The sequence below is a fragment of the Mercurialis annua genome, linkage group LG4 (assembly GCF_937616625.2).
Source record: "Mercurialis annua linkage group LG4, ddMerAnnu1.2, whole genome shotgun sequence".
NCBI lineage: Eukaryota > Viridiplantae > Streptophyta > Magnoliopsida > Malpighiales > Euphorbiaceae > Mercurialis > Mercurialis annua.
The window spans coordinates 33,251,240-33,265,007 of NC_065573.1; the positions used below are offsets into that span (position 1 = coordinate 33,251,240).

Here is a 13,768-nt window from a genome sequence, read left to right on the forward strand (position 1 = left end):
ATATCTAATTCGTATATAAGTTAAAAATGAAGGATTGTTTTAAACTTTTTTTCAAATGAAAAGAATACAATTTAATGCTTTTGGGTAGAGATGAAACATAAAAACTCAAAATTGGGTACAAATGGTGTTTTTACAAGGTCGGGGTATAAATGAAAAAAAAAATGCAAGGTGAGGGTTTTTTAAGAAATTAAGCCTTAATTTAATCTCATACTTCTTTTATTAATTTTAAAGCTACACCCAGAGTATTGTTTTAAAGGAGAGATTCTTAGGTAGACTGAGTCTACCACGTCATCCGTAGACTAACCTATCATATTATGACACATCATTAAAATAGTGGCACTATCGTAATTTTGTTTATTATTTATTTACACTTTTCGATAGTAATATTACGATAGTGCCATTATTTTAATGACGTGTCATAATGTGATAGGTTTAGTCTATGGGTGACGTGGTGGACTGAGTTTACCTAAGAATTTCTCGTTTTAAAGAGCGGATCAAAATGTTTTTCTTAAAATTGATAAAAATATAAATTAATACTTATCTGATTATAATTTTATAACGGTGATTAAAATAAAATAAATAACTGAAAGTAGACAAAAAGCAAATCAAAACATAATAGGTAAACAATATTATTTTTTGTCCAACAAAAATAAGTAAACTTTAACTTTTATAAGAATCAAAAAAAATACTGATTATCAAATTTTAATGATGGTTTAAAAAATTAGTACTGCTAATCTTATTTTTTCTCATAAAATAATGACAATAATTAAAAGGGTGTACACGTGGCAAGCAGATGGCTACTGGCTGGCTGATACGTCACAACCAACTTCGAATTCAATTCCGACAGTACCGGCTCTCTTTTAAATACAACACAACCTTCTCTATTTCGAATTCGATTCCAATTTTTTCCCTACGAAAAAAAAAGTTAATCTCAAAATCTCCGTCTAGTTTTCCGGCGATTTTCCGTTTAAACCTCTCGGCAATAGCAGCAGATTTTACATCTCATCAGAATTCTCGCCGCTCCATTTGACCTTTTCTGTTTTCTCACGACAGCATCATGAATCCTGAATAGTAATAAAATCTTTAATCTATTCTCCTTTTTAAACTGATTTTGTTTTCGTTATCTGTATGATTGCAATTGACCTGGATCTGCAATTAGATTGACTCTATGCATGTTGTAGCTTTTGATTTGATGATTGATGCAATTAATTTATTTTAATTTGATGTTTGATCTGATTGGTTAGATCTAGGTGATCGGAGTTACGATTAGTTTGATTTTATTATTGAGTATTTGTGATTGTTAATTTAAATTGAATTGTGCAGCGATTATTTATTCAAGCTTTTGCTGATTGGAGATTCAGGTGTGGGAAAATCTTGTCTTCTTCTTAGGTTTGCTGTGAGTATCTAAATTCCGTAATATTAATCTAGTTAATTGTTTTTACCTTGATAATGAAAAGAGTCTAGGTTGATACCTGATATTTGCATATACAGAATAAATTTTTTGAAGTTGACTGTAATTATATGATTAATTTCTGAGTTTGCTTAAAAAACAGGATGATTCCTATCTGGAGAGCTACATAAGCACCATTGGAGTTGACTTTGTAAGTAATTTCTTAGTTATTTACTTTTTTTTTTGGCTTTGCTTTTTATGGATCTCTTTTTATATTACCATTGCAGCCAATGATTTTTCTTTATTTTGATTTGTGTAGAAAATACGTACTGTGGAGCAGGATGGAAAAACTATTAAACTTCAAATCGTAAGTTATCATATTCAAGTGATATCTCAATTTTTCTTTTGGTTTTATTTTTCAGCGGATTCTTTACTTGAATTTTAAGCATATATACATATTTGTCCAGGTTGTTTGAAATTATAATTTGTATGTAAGAGCTACAGATTAACAGATTTTGCGCGAAATTATCTGACTGTTTGCTTGGTGGTATTGTTTTTGAGAATTAAATAAGAATTGACATAACAAAATTCAGGTGAATTGAATCATTGTGGTTTTTAGACTTCCCAGGCCTGTTTATTCTTTTTCTTAATGGGAGTAGTGATTATGGAAGTTCAGTCATTTCATGGTAGTATCATGGTTTTGTAGTGTAGCTTAAGTGTAATAATAGAATAACAACATTTGGAGGGAAATTGGTTAGAACTATCTGAACACTGCGTCTTTTTAACTCGTATTATTAACTTGCAGTGGGACACTGCTGGGCAAGAACGATTTAGGACTATTACGAGCAGCTACTATCGAGGAGCCCATGGCATTATTGTAAGTCTTGGTTATTCTCAGTTCTTTGCTATGCAGCTTCTACCTCGGTTGTGCTCTCTTGTAGGATCTTCTGATTTTGATGGTCTTTTGATTAGGTTGTTTATGATGTCACGGACCAAGAGAGCTTTAACAATGTCAAACAATGGCTGAATGAAATTGACCGCTATGCAAGTGAAAATGTGAACAAGCTTTTAGTTGGCAACAAGAATGATCTCACAGCAAACAAAGTTGTCTCTTATGAAACTGCAAAGGTAATATCAACTATGCTTATCCTTTAATTGCTTTTCTTTCTCACTGGATCTGGTTTTGATTCAATTGTATTGATGTTTTATAATTGAATTATATTTCTTCAGGCATTCGCTGATGAAATTGGGATCCCTTTCATGGAAACAAGTGCTAAAAATGCCACAAATGTCGAGCAGGCTTTCATGGCTATGGCTGCTGAAATCAAGAATAGGTGCGTTATTATTTTATGTTATGATGAATGTTTTTTGGGCCATCCGTGTTCAGTCACTAATTTATATTGGTGATTTAGCTTTGATCTGTCATTATTTTCTAGATTACTTATCCGATCTCATTGTGTTTTGGTTCTTATTCATAGGATGGCAAGTCAACCAGCAATGAACAATGCAAGGCCTCCGACTGTGCAGATTCGAGGACAGCCTGTCAATCAGAAGTCTGGTTGCTGTTCCTCGTAAGAAGGAAATTGAATTTTTAGTTGGTTTGGGATGTTAACTATGTTCTATGTGGCATGTAAAACTAGCTCTTTTTTAATGGTTAGATAAGAAAATTATTTGTTATGATTTGCTCCTCCTTTTTCTGTTTTTCAGCACTGTTAAAAACTCCCATTCTTTTAAATGTAATTTGATTTTAAGATACACTTTGTACAAATTAGGAATATTGGTGAACGCCAGTACTTACCTCATTTTGTTTGTTAATTTTTCTCATCTTTTTTCTCTAGCATGCTTGATAATGTAATAGAAAGTTGCCTTAGTTCCCTAATCCTGGGATTTACTATGTGGTAAAAAAACACATGTCTTGGTTGTGCCTGCAACATAATACCTTGATTGGATCTGCAATCGCTCTTCAGTAATCTGACATTGAGGAGATTTTCAGGTCACTGTTTTTAATCAAGCAAAGTGGTTTAGTATGATAATATCAGTTCTAGCTTGAATTGCTGAAAATCTAATTTCAAGGGATATAGTACCATTGAGCTTCAACGGATACATAATTTAGTGCCAGAAATTTTGTATGTAATCTAAAAACGCAGACTGAAAAAGATTTAACTCTAAGCTGTTCTGTTGAACTTGAAAAGTATGCGCCTGCGTATTGAACTTATGATATTCTAGTTCACATAATATGGTTTCATCCTGGGCAGCCGCCAGTTGACCTGACCATTGGCACTGTCGGAGGAGGAACCGAAACCGGTCCGCTAAAGATCGAACTGAGTCGAAGAGGATGAACTGGGGCCTCAACTTGTTATAAGGCTTGTAGATGTCAAATGGTGTGGAATCATTATCAGTTAGATAGTTACTTTTAGCACAGAAACAACTTCGTGATCGGTTCTCTGCCTCGGTAGAACGGACGAAAGATCAAACCTGAAACCTAATTCAAGGGTCCATTTAAACAAGATTTTTGAAGTGGCTTACTTCCCACTTTATATGCTCAAACCTGAAACAACTCTAGGTTTGAGTCTACTACTAAAGCTTAAGCAAAGCAAACTTTAAGCTTTCTGCCTGTCGGGAGATGGATCAACTCTTCCCGTCGCCTGTACAGTTAAGTCTTATAGACCAATGCGGGTCCTATCACTTGTTATGAACTCTTGCATTCCATAAAATTGCTTAAATACGAGTCATATTTCATCATTCTGATATATTCTGAAGCGAATTTCACCTAAACACACTAGTTGACCGAGTTCTTTGTGCGACTGCAAGCAACTTTTTTAATCTTATGGATGTAAAAGACTTTGATTGAGATGTCGTACGAACTTCACAATGCTGCAAAGTAAGCTAAAGCCCGTGCAGACAGAAAACCAACCTATAATGAATAGGAAAGGTATGATAATTCCAAGAATGACCCAATATCATATATTGGTAATAATATCAGTAAAAGAACGTTCTCATATGCTTCCAGACATGCTGAAGTCCTTGTGAGATCGTCAGTATTTTTACGCAAGCTTTCCTTTAAGTATGCCGAAGCAGTATAGCCTTACTTCTTCCGACGCAGCTATGCAATTTCAAAATTTCAATCAATATAGATATGAAGGTATTTTGGCCAGGTTTGTGATCTTAGAACTGGCAATAAAGATGAAATTTCCTTATATGATATTTGCAGATCTCAAACCTACCAGTAATCATCACAGGAGCAAGAACCATCTTTGAAATGATGAAATCTTATACTATCTCTCACGATGATTTCTCTTCTTTCTATTGCTGATATGTATTTTATAGCAGAATGGCAATCCCCACATACTCTCAAGTTCTTGAAAATCCTAATCGGAGTCCCTACTGGCAATGTGATAAGGCCATAAGCGATCGCCAACTTCTCGCTATGCCACAGCAAAAGCTGCTCTTTCTGCTCTTCTCCCACATCATGTAATGCAAATTCAAGATTCGGTACGTATCCGGCTAACTTCATCTTTTTCTCCAACTCATTCAATTTCTGATGTATTAAAGCTAGTTCCGGATGGGCCCTATCACCTGATCTAAATTTGTGAACTCCACCGTTAGCTTCAAACCAACTGTATCCAGGGATCTTCACCACGTTATTGCTTTTCATTGATCGCCGAACCTTGGCAACGTTGTCCCATTGATTCAGAGATGCATAAACATTTGCAAGTTGAACATAAGCAGTCGCACTTGTCGGATCAAGATTACCTAAATTCTTTGCAGCAAACTCTGCCATTTCTGTATTCTTGTGTACTCTACAAGCTCCCAAAAGGGTTCCGAATATAGCAACATGAGGTTTAAAAGGCATACGCTTTATCAGATCCACAGCCTCCTCTAACTTACCAGCTCGACCAAGAAGGTCAACCATACATGTGTAATGCTCAGGCTTATGTTCAACTCCATAATCACTCGCCATAGAGTAAAAATACTTAGCCCCAAGATCGACAAAGCCTGCGTGGTTGCACGCTATTAAAACAGCAACGAAGGTGATCCAGTCTGGCCTAATTCCTTCCTTTTTCATTTCATCAAACGAATTTAGTGCTTTCTCACCTGCACCGTGTTGAGCATAACCAGAAATCATCGCATTCCAAGCGACTACGTCCTTCCTCGGAATCTCAAGGAACAATTTCCAAGCATCCTCTAAACTTCCACACTTACAATACATGCTAACCAATGACGTGCCAGCAGTCGTATCGCATGCTAGAGGAGACTTACAAACTAGCTGATGAACCTGCCTTCCTAACAGCAGAGCAGATAACTCACTACATCCTAACAAAATGCTGCTCAAAGTTGACGGGTTCGGCCTAATACCAAACGCCACCATTGCTTTAAAAAGCTTCACACCGTCCTCAGCTCTGGAATTCTCGACGTAACCCGCAATCATAGCATTCCAGGAAACAACATTATTTGTTGACATCTCTTTGAACAATCTCTCAGCCAAATCAATCAATCCAAGCTTCATATAGCCAGTTATAACCGCGGTAGAAGCCACTACACTCTTTAAAGGCGCCATTTTAAACAATTCTAACGCTGAATTTATATCACCACAAACCACATACCCTGAAATCATAGCATTCCATGTAACAACATTTTTATTGGGCAACATCAAGAACAATTCATGAGCTTTCTTCATTTCCCCATTCCGGGCAAAGCCAGAAATCATTGTATTCCAAGAAGCATTATCTTTATTGGGTATGATATCAAAGAAAGCTCGAGCCTTTTCCATATCAGAATTATGTACATAACAAGCCAACATAGTGTTATACGAAATTGTATCCGGTTCAGGTATTTTATCAAACAGTTCACGGGCATGCTTCACTTTCCCGCGCTTTTTAGAAAAGCCAGCCAAAATGGAGTTCCATGTAACAGTTGTTTTAACTGTCATGTTATTGAAGAGTTGCAGGGCAGAATCCAGGTCACCTGATCTGATAAAACTGGTGATGAACTGGTTAGATAAAACGACATCGTTGAGTTGATTTTTGTTGAAAATGCTGTCGGAATGAACCGGGTGGGTATGAAGATGTTTGGCAGGTGAGAAAGTAGTGAAAGAAAAAAGGCGGAGGGAGTAAAGTGTTTTAAAGAAATGATACCCATTCATCTGGAGAAGAAGATTCTTAAGAATTTTCAGACATGGAGTTGCTTGCATTAAGACCCTACTTTTGACATGTTACCAGTTGGAGTCATTATTTGATGCAACTGATGCGCTGTCTTGCCTAATAACAAAATAGTGGCACTATCGTGATATTATTATTCAAATGCGAAAGAAAATAACAAACAAAATTACGATAGTGTCACTATTTGAATGACGTGTCATAATATAATAGCTTTAATTACAAATATAACGTGTTAGACTGAGTTTACCTAAAAAGTTCTCTTTTTTATCGCTCGCAATTAAAACGATGTGATCCATTTTTAATACATTTGTGGATTATTTAAATTTTAAAAAAAATCTGATTAACACATGATAGCATTATAGCATATGAACGTGGAACATTTACGGTTCTTCTGATATGTCAGTAGCTGAAACCTCAAATACCATCATTGACGTGCAATTATGAATTAGAAAGTAGATGTAGAACCGTGCCTAAGATTTCAAGTTATTCTGCTGAGAAATTCTGCCCCAGACGAACAAAACTGAGTAAAAAGAGGCTGCCCAATCAAAGCCACAAATTGATTAATATAAACACTAAACCCCTATTTGATTCATTTTAATAAGAAAAATTAATTAATGCCATAATATAATTTTAGAGGATCTTAGAAAACAATAAAGCATTTTTTGAATGATTACATAAATCCTTCAAATCTGTTCTCTTATGGAATAGCTACTCAATTTCATGACCCAAACATGGCCTTCATTCAATCTGATTAAATACTTCTATTGCATATCGAAATATGTCTGAGAACACTAATAATCAGCATACTTAAAGAAAACAATAAAGAAAAGAAACTATTTAGTAAACCAACAAGCTAATGTAAATTTAAAATATTAAAAGACTAAAACAAGTGCTGTTGAAATCCTACAGAACCAAAACTGATGCTACTACTTAATCCAAAGACATAAAAATGACTCCATAATCCCTAATTTAAACGGAAAAAGAAAAGAAAAAGAGGTATGCATGCATATCATAGTCGACAAGGAATCACAGACAGATAGACCAAAGGAGGAATATCTAAAATTTACACCCAAAAGACTAAAATGTTAAATATGTTTGTTCTTTTTTCTTTTTTGAAAACTTGGCGGATGGCAACCTTTAACTTGAACTCTTGGGCGGAACGCAAAGGACTCCAGAGAGGAAACCTCTGCGACTATAAATTAAGATCTACTTGCCACCCAAGGTGGGGAACTGCCCAGGATCTTCAATTGAGGGAGCAGCTGCATCACGTGTGTAGCCTCCGTTATATCCACCTCTTGGGCCACGTCCACGTCCACGGCCACGCCCACCATAGTATCTCTCACCTTCGGCAGGCTTCAGGAATTCATTTATGCTCACAGCCTACAAACACGTTAAATATAATAAGCATACACTTGCATATAAAAGAAGCATCAATGGTGGCTGTCCCAGAAAGTATAAAACATATCAGATATAAATAAGCCAATCAAAAATTTGAAGACGATCAAACTGCAAATAATTGTGCATTTGAACCAATAATGAATTGGAGCGCAAGGATGGGATGCAAAAAGCAGAAAATTGTTTTCGCACTGTCAAGGAGTGCGCGATGATACTGTTTTGGAACAACATGCAACGCTGCAGAGAACTACCTTGTGTAATACAATTTAAAACTAAACTTCAGATTGCAACTACACAAATGTGAATTATAAATAGATATGCACAAACCACAATTGAAGCATAGCTCAAAGGACAGGTAGGACGACTTCCATGGAGATATGCAAGGAAATATAGTTTTAAGTATAATATAGTATAAACAACACACTCAGCTGTTATTCGACTCTCAAGCTTAACAAACAGCAGGTAACTAACAGACCAAACATGTTATTTGACTCTCCATGACAATCAGATATGAAATTACCCTGATAGTAGTAAAAGCTCTAACAAAAAGAATAAATTAACTGATGCAACATGAATACAAGTAAAAATACAAAGGTTCAGAAAACATTTCAAGCACTGCATCATTTATAGTCACCAATAAAACAGCACATATAAGAATAGCTTGAACATATGCACCTTTTTCGCTCTGTCTTCCTTGTCAGCAGCATCCTTTTTTTTATCCTTCTCAGAACCCTTACAACAGAAACATTGCGGGTCAATAATCATATTTTACCTCTATCAGATAAAATATCATGCTTCATTCAGCAGATAATGATTGTTCTCACCAGTTTGATGAAGACCTCAAAATTTTCCTTCTTACTTGAAAGAGGTTGCATAGAGCCAAACTCTTTTTGCACATCAACCTTTCTTTCTTCCACCTTTGAAACAGACAATGCTTTCTTCTTTTCTTCAAGTATTTTCTCATACTCTTCCAAAGTCATATTCTATAAACAAAATGGAAATGTATAAAGAATATCAGCACATAATAAGTGATATGCATCATCAAAATTGTAGTTCATTCATAGTTCATTTTTGGAATACTAAGAAAAATTGCAAAAAAGGCTCAATTATTCCGTTGATGAATTGTGTGCAACACCTAGCAACAGATTAAATTAGTAAGCAACCTCTAGCGACGTAATAGAGCTTTGGTAAAATAGCACGACCTTAAACAATGAAGCAAAACATATAAAATAATCAACAATGGTACCTAGGTTATAGAAGTAATTCACTCTTAAACACTCAAATGAGTTCAGCATTACAAACTAAAACGCATGCCAAACATCTATTAATATCTGGCCGAGACATAGTTAATATAGGGATCAAACTAAGAATTTAAATTTAGCTCTGGTCAATCTAAAGATAACACACCTTTTCCTCAGGCTCCTTTTCTTCTGTCTCATTTGAAGGGATGACCTTGTTGGCATCTGCAACATCATCCTCTCCAGATGGCTTCTCAACAGCAGCATTCTTTTCATTTTCAACAACAGGCTCCTCAGTTTCACTTGATTTAAAAAAATATAGAATCATCAAAAGTCAATTTATTTTCCTTAAGAACAACAATGCTTACTTACAAATTATACTCGAATTTTACAGCTAATTTAATTTTCTGGATGAGGAGCTTACGGGGCAATGTCATCAGAATGTGTTCCCCAATTACCACGACCAGCTCCCTCTCGTTTGACCTCATTACTGCTGAGAAAAAATATAATCAATAGAGACCAATTACGTTCGTAATAAATACAGGCATATAAATGGGTTGTTTGGCACGAATGGAAAAAGTGTTAACAGTTATGACACTAACCCACGACCAGTTCCACTGCGGCGTTCGTAAATCCTGCGAGGGCGTTCACCCTCTCCATCTTCATCATTTCCAAAACCACCACGACGACCTCCACGGAAACCACCACGAGGCCCGCCATAGCTACGCCTCTCAGAGGTCTTTCCACCTTCTCCCTCTTCAGATGGCTTGTACCCACCAGAAAATCCATTGCTGTTGCCAAAGGTAGCTTCATTGTTGTTTGATTCCCTGTTGAATCCACCATAACCTCCACGCCCACGGGCAAAACCACGTCCGCCACCTCTGCCTCCTCCACGTCCTCCTTCAGTCCTCGCTTCCCTCACTACCCAATTGTAAAAACAAATTCCAGCACAAAACAGTCAGATACAATGCAAGAAACTCTATGAAAATTCAACAAGTGCTAATATTCGTAAAAAAACGCATTTTAAAAACTTCAAGCTAAATACGCTTAGACCAGGTATTATCTGAACGCATTTTTAATCTTATTCCCTATAGATAACTTCAATATGTAGATAAATCGGCATGAACTGTAAAACAAACAAAGCAAACTAAAATCTCACCAGCCTCAGCAGGGGGTGGCGGTTTAGTAGGAAGCTTAGCCGGCTTAGCAGGCTGAGCTTGAGCTTGAACAGGAGCAACCGGCTTCTTAGGCTTCTCAACAACCTTAAGCTGAGCAGCAGCAATAAGAAAACTTGGGTCCTCATTATCATCGTCACCCAGAAGATCAAAAGGGTTCATTGTTGTCATATTTTTCAATAAACAGATGATAAAACCAGATAAAAACCTTTCCCTTTAAATATTAAAACAGCAACCAACGAACCATCTAGAGGCTGATTGAAGCCATGAGATTGAAAGGGTATTGTAAGTACGAGGACTAGAGAAATGGGTTGTGTTTGGATTGTAAGAAAATTGAGAGAATAAGTGATGTGTTTACGCAAGAGTTGGAATGGAAAACCCTAGCCAGTGCGGCAGAGAAGTGCAAGTGAACTCAACCTAATCTTAAAAACCCTAGTGGGATGTCTTACGCTACGATAATGTCTATCGTATAATCATGTGTACTATTAGTTTACGACGCTGATTTCTTTTTGGACAAACTGTTAATTTGCCCATTGAAGTTCTATTCGATATCTTATCTGGCACACAATAAACTACATTATTCATTTCAATACATAATTTAACATATACTCTGTTAGGATTAGAATCCTTTTAAGTTTGGATGAATATGAAATATGAAATTTATTTTAATCTATATTTTCCATTAAAAAAATAAATGGTCTGAATACTTTTAAATGAAATCTATACACTTTTGATCCATGCTATTTATTTTAGATTGATATCAAAAAAATTTACCAACTTTACACATTTTCTCATTTCAATCACGTCGTTTAAAAATCGTCATTTTTATACACGAACTATCAATTTTTCTCAAATCCATACAATGTTCAAAAATTCGGTGAAAATTGTTGAATTGGCATTCGGATAGTGACGTGCTATAACGAATTAATATTGACACACCAACAATTTTCGCCGGATTTTTGAACGGTGTATGGATTTGTGAAAAATTGATAGTTTGTGTATGAAAATAACGATTTTTAAACAGCGTGAGTAAAATGAAAAACGTGTAAATTTGGTAAATTTTTATAACATTACTCCTTTATTTTTTTTATCAAGAGTGCTCATCAAATGAAATTCGTCTTTCATATTTATTAGAATTTGAGAAGCTTTTAAACCACTAAATTATAAGTTAATATTTTTAAAAAATAATAACATATTTAATATGCTTACTGTTTTCAAAGAAACGTAATATACTTATTATTTTATATTTTTATTATTGAGGAAGAAAAGAGAACCTGTAAAAAAATTAAAATGACTTTCTTAATGAAACAAATACTAAGCGCTTAAACGGTTTTACCATTTGAACTAGAACTCATTTAGCATGTAATATGCTTACTTGAAAACAGATACATAATACAAAATTGAGGGTATGTTAAGATATTTAGATGTTAAACGCAGTGTTTTAAAACCTGGACCGGACCGGCCGGTTGAATCGGTTCAACCGCAAACCGGAGACCAGTCCGGTCCAATTGTCTACTAAAACCCGGATTCCCGGTTCAACCGCATTGAACCGGAAAAACCCGCATATAACTGGTAACCCGTTTAACCGGTTGAACCTTAAAATTCTCCGGTTAAATATTAATTGCTCCTCAACGTTGAAAATGGGTTTGCTTTTGATTTCATATCAGAATTAGAGGAAAATAAAATTCTACTTTTATACAAGCGTTTTCCACCACTGCTTATTCTTAAATTTTAGTGAAAAGACATGAAAGAAAAAGATGAAAAAAGTAGAAATATAGAAAAAAAATTATTAACACCCACCAACATCACACGAAATAAAGAAGTAAAAAAAGAAGTCCATCAGATATAATATTTAATGCGAGCTGACGAAAAATAAGATCTCTGTATAGTTTGTATTTGTGTTATATTAGTTGAACATCCATGAAAATGATGAAGAAAGAAAGTCACAAGATAACCTAAACAACACTAAATATATGTAGCCCTAATATTGTGTAAACAAGCGGCTGGATTAATAATTTTGTGTTGGACTAAAGTTCAAGAAGAAAAGCCCAAAAGTTAAAAGCTTTGATTTTGGAAAGATATACATTCTCTTATATGTCTCAATTTAGAAAATCTTACTATACGTCTATTTTTTAACTATCCGGTTGGACCGGTTCTAAAACCGGTTGAACCGGTTCAACCTCGAACCGTTCACCACACCGGTTCTATTGCCGGTCCGGATTTTAAAACATTGGTTAAACGAGTTGTTCGGAAGAACTGGTGCATTTAGTCTTCCACACTTCAAATGAATTTTTTCTTGTCCTTAAATAATATTGTTATGCGTACCAACGAAGTATAACTCAAGGACTATAAATGTTGGGAGCAAATTATCATGATCACGGTTCAATTTCTCCCGCAAACTTTCCCTTTTTCAATTATTGGAAAAAACATTATTATGCATGTGAGACTACATAAACTGAAGTTGTTCAACGACGCAAAAATGAATGAATGCAAGAATTTTATAAATTGATAATTAGGACATAACAAAAATTAAATGAAATTGATTTGAAATTTAATGAATATAAATTTTAATTTGGTTTCTAATAATTTAAATTACGTCATTTTGACTAAAAGTATATTTTAATCTAATTGTCTTTTATAACTTTTGTCTAAATTTATACTAATTGAATCAAACTAAAATAATTATAAAGTTTAACTCGACTCAAAAAATTTCAAAATAATTTTAAAATAAATTAAGTTAATCTCCAATAATTTACAAAAAAAAAAAGTTAAGTTCTGTTAGATCCTTGAATCGAGTATTTTTGGGGTGTGCATTTATCAAAAAGAAAAGCATTTTTGGGATAAGTCATGGGCTATTTTCTTCTGCTTGCTAAAGGGAAAACAATTGATTTTGTGAAGTAGGGCTTTGTTTTGCTCCCTCGTTTTATTTAAATGGGCTAAAACTACAAAGATACACCAAAAGCCTTGGCCAGAAATAACTTGGTTCCCTATTGCGCATCTAATTTTTCATTGATCTAGCTTTAAACTCAACATCATAATTAACCACCAAAATAAACGGCCATTTTCTTGAAAAACAATAAAATGTGCCAACCGCACTTAAAATTTTGAAAAATACATCAATGCTGAAAGATATTCTTTTTTTTCCCCTCAAATACTAGAATTTTTATTAATAACAATAAAAAATATAAAGATACCCTGTTAATACAGTCATCGAATAAGATTTTTCTCAACCATCAGATTATCCAAATACATATATAGTTCAAATTTTAAAATTACAATTTTGAAATCATTTGATTCTTGAAATTTCAAACTTTTTAATTATCGTCTTTAATATAGATCATAAAGTACGATCTACTTGATTCATTGAATCCTAACTTTTCGATCTTCATCTTCAATAAATATCATAAAAAA

General features: G+C 34.6%; 3 protein-coding genes across 4 annotated transcripts; 1 reads left to right on the forward strand and 2 right to left on the reverse strand.

The window, feature by feature from the left end:
* The first annotated feature begins 902 nt into the window (after positions 1–902).
* Positions 903–3,192, forward strand: LOC126677678 (GTP-binding protein YPTM2-like). The gene is made up of 8 exons (XM_050372430.1): positions 903–1,071; positions 1,324–1,396; positions 1,554–1,601; positions 1,710–1,757; positions 2,196–2,267; positions 2,363–2,518; positions 2,621–2,724; positions 2,869–3,192. The coding sequence occupies exons 1-8, from the start codon at positions 1,058–1,060 to the stop codon at positions 2,963–2,965; spliced, it is 612 nt and encodes a 203-aa protein (XP_050228387.1). The 5' UTR covers positions 903–1,057; the 3' UTR covers positions 2,966–3,192.
* A 674-nt stretch (positions 3,193–3,866) lies between these two features.
* On the reverse strand, positions 3,867–6,764 carry LOC126677677 (pentatricopeptide repeat-containing protein At4g16835, mitochondrial). Its single transcript, XM_050372429.2, has 2 exons — positions 4,615–6,764; positions 3,867–4,493 (listed from the first exon to the last, which is right to left on the reverse strand). Exons 1-2 carry the CDS (start codon positions 6,579–6,581, stop codon positions 4,451–4,453), a joined length of 2,010 nt encoding a protein of 669 aa, XP_050228386.1. The 5' UTR covers positions 6,582–6,764; the 3' UTR covers positions 3,867–4,450.
* Positions 6,765–7,385: 621 nt separating this feature from the next.
* Positions 7,386–10,765, reverse strand: LOC126677284 (RGG repeats nuclear RNA binding protein A). Of its 2 annotated transcripts, none has more exons than XM_050371834.2 (7): positions 10,342–10,765; positions 9,785–10,103; positions 9,607–9,672; positions 9,352–9,484; positions 8,769–8,927; positions 8,620–8,676; positions 7,386–7,929 (listed from the first exon to the last, which is right to left on the reverse strand). In XM_050371834.2, exons 1-7 carry the CDS (start codon positions 10,526–10,528, stop codon positions 7,756–7,758), a joined length of 1,095 nt encoding a protein of 364 aa, XP_050227791.1. In that variant the 5' UTR covers positions 10,529–10,765; the 3' UTR covers positions 7,386–7,755. The 2 variants fall into 2 exon arrangements, with proteins under 2 accessions (XP_050227791.1, XP_050227790.1); XM_050371833.2 differs by having other exon boundaries at positions 9,607–9,675.
* Between the last annotated feature and the right edge of the window lie 3,003 nt (positions 10,766–13,768).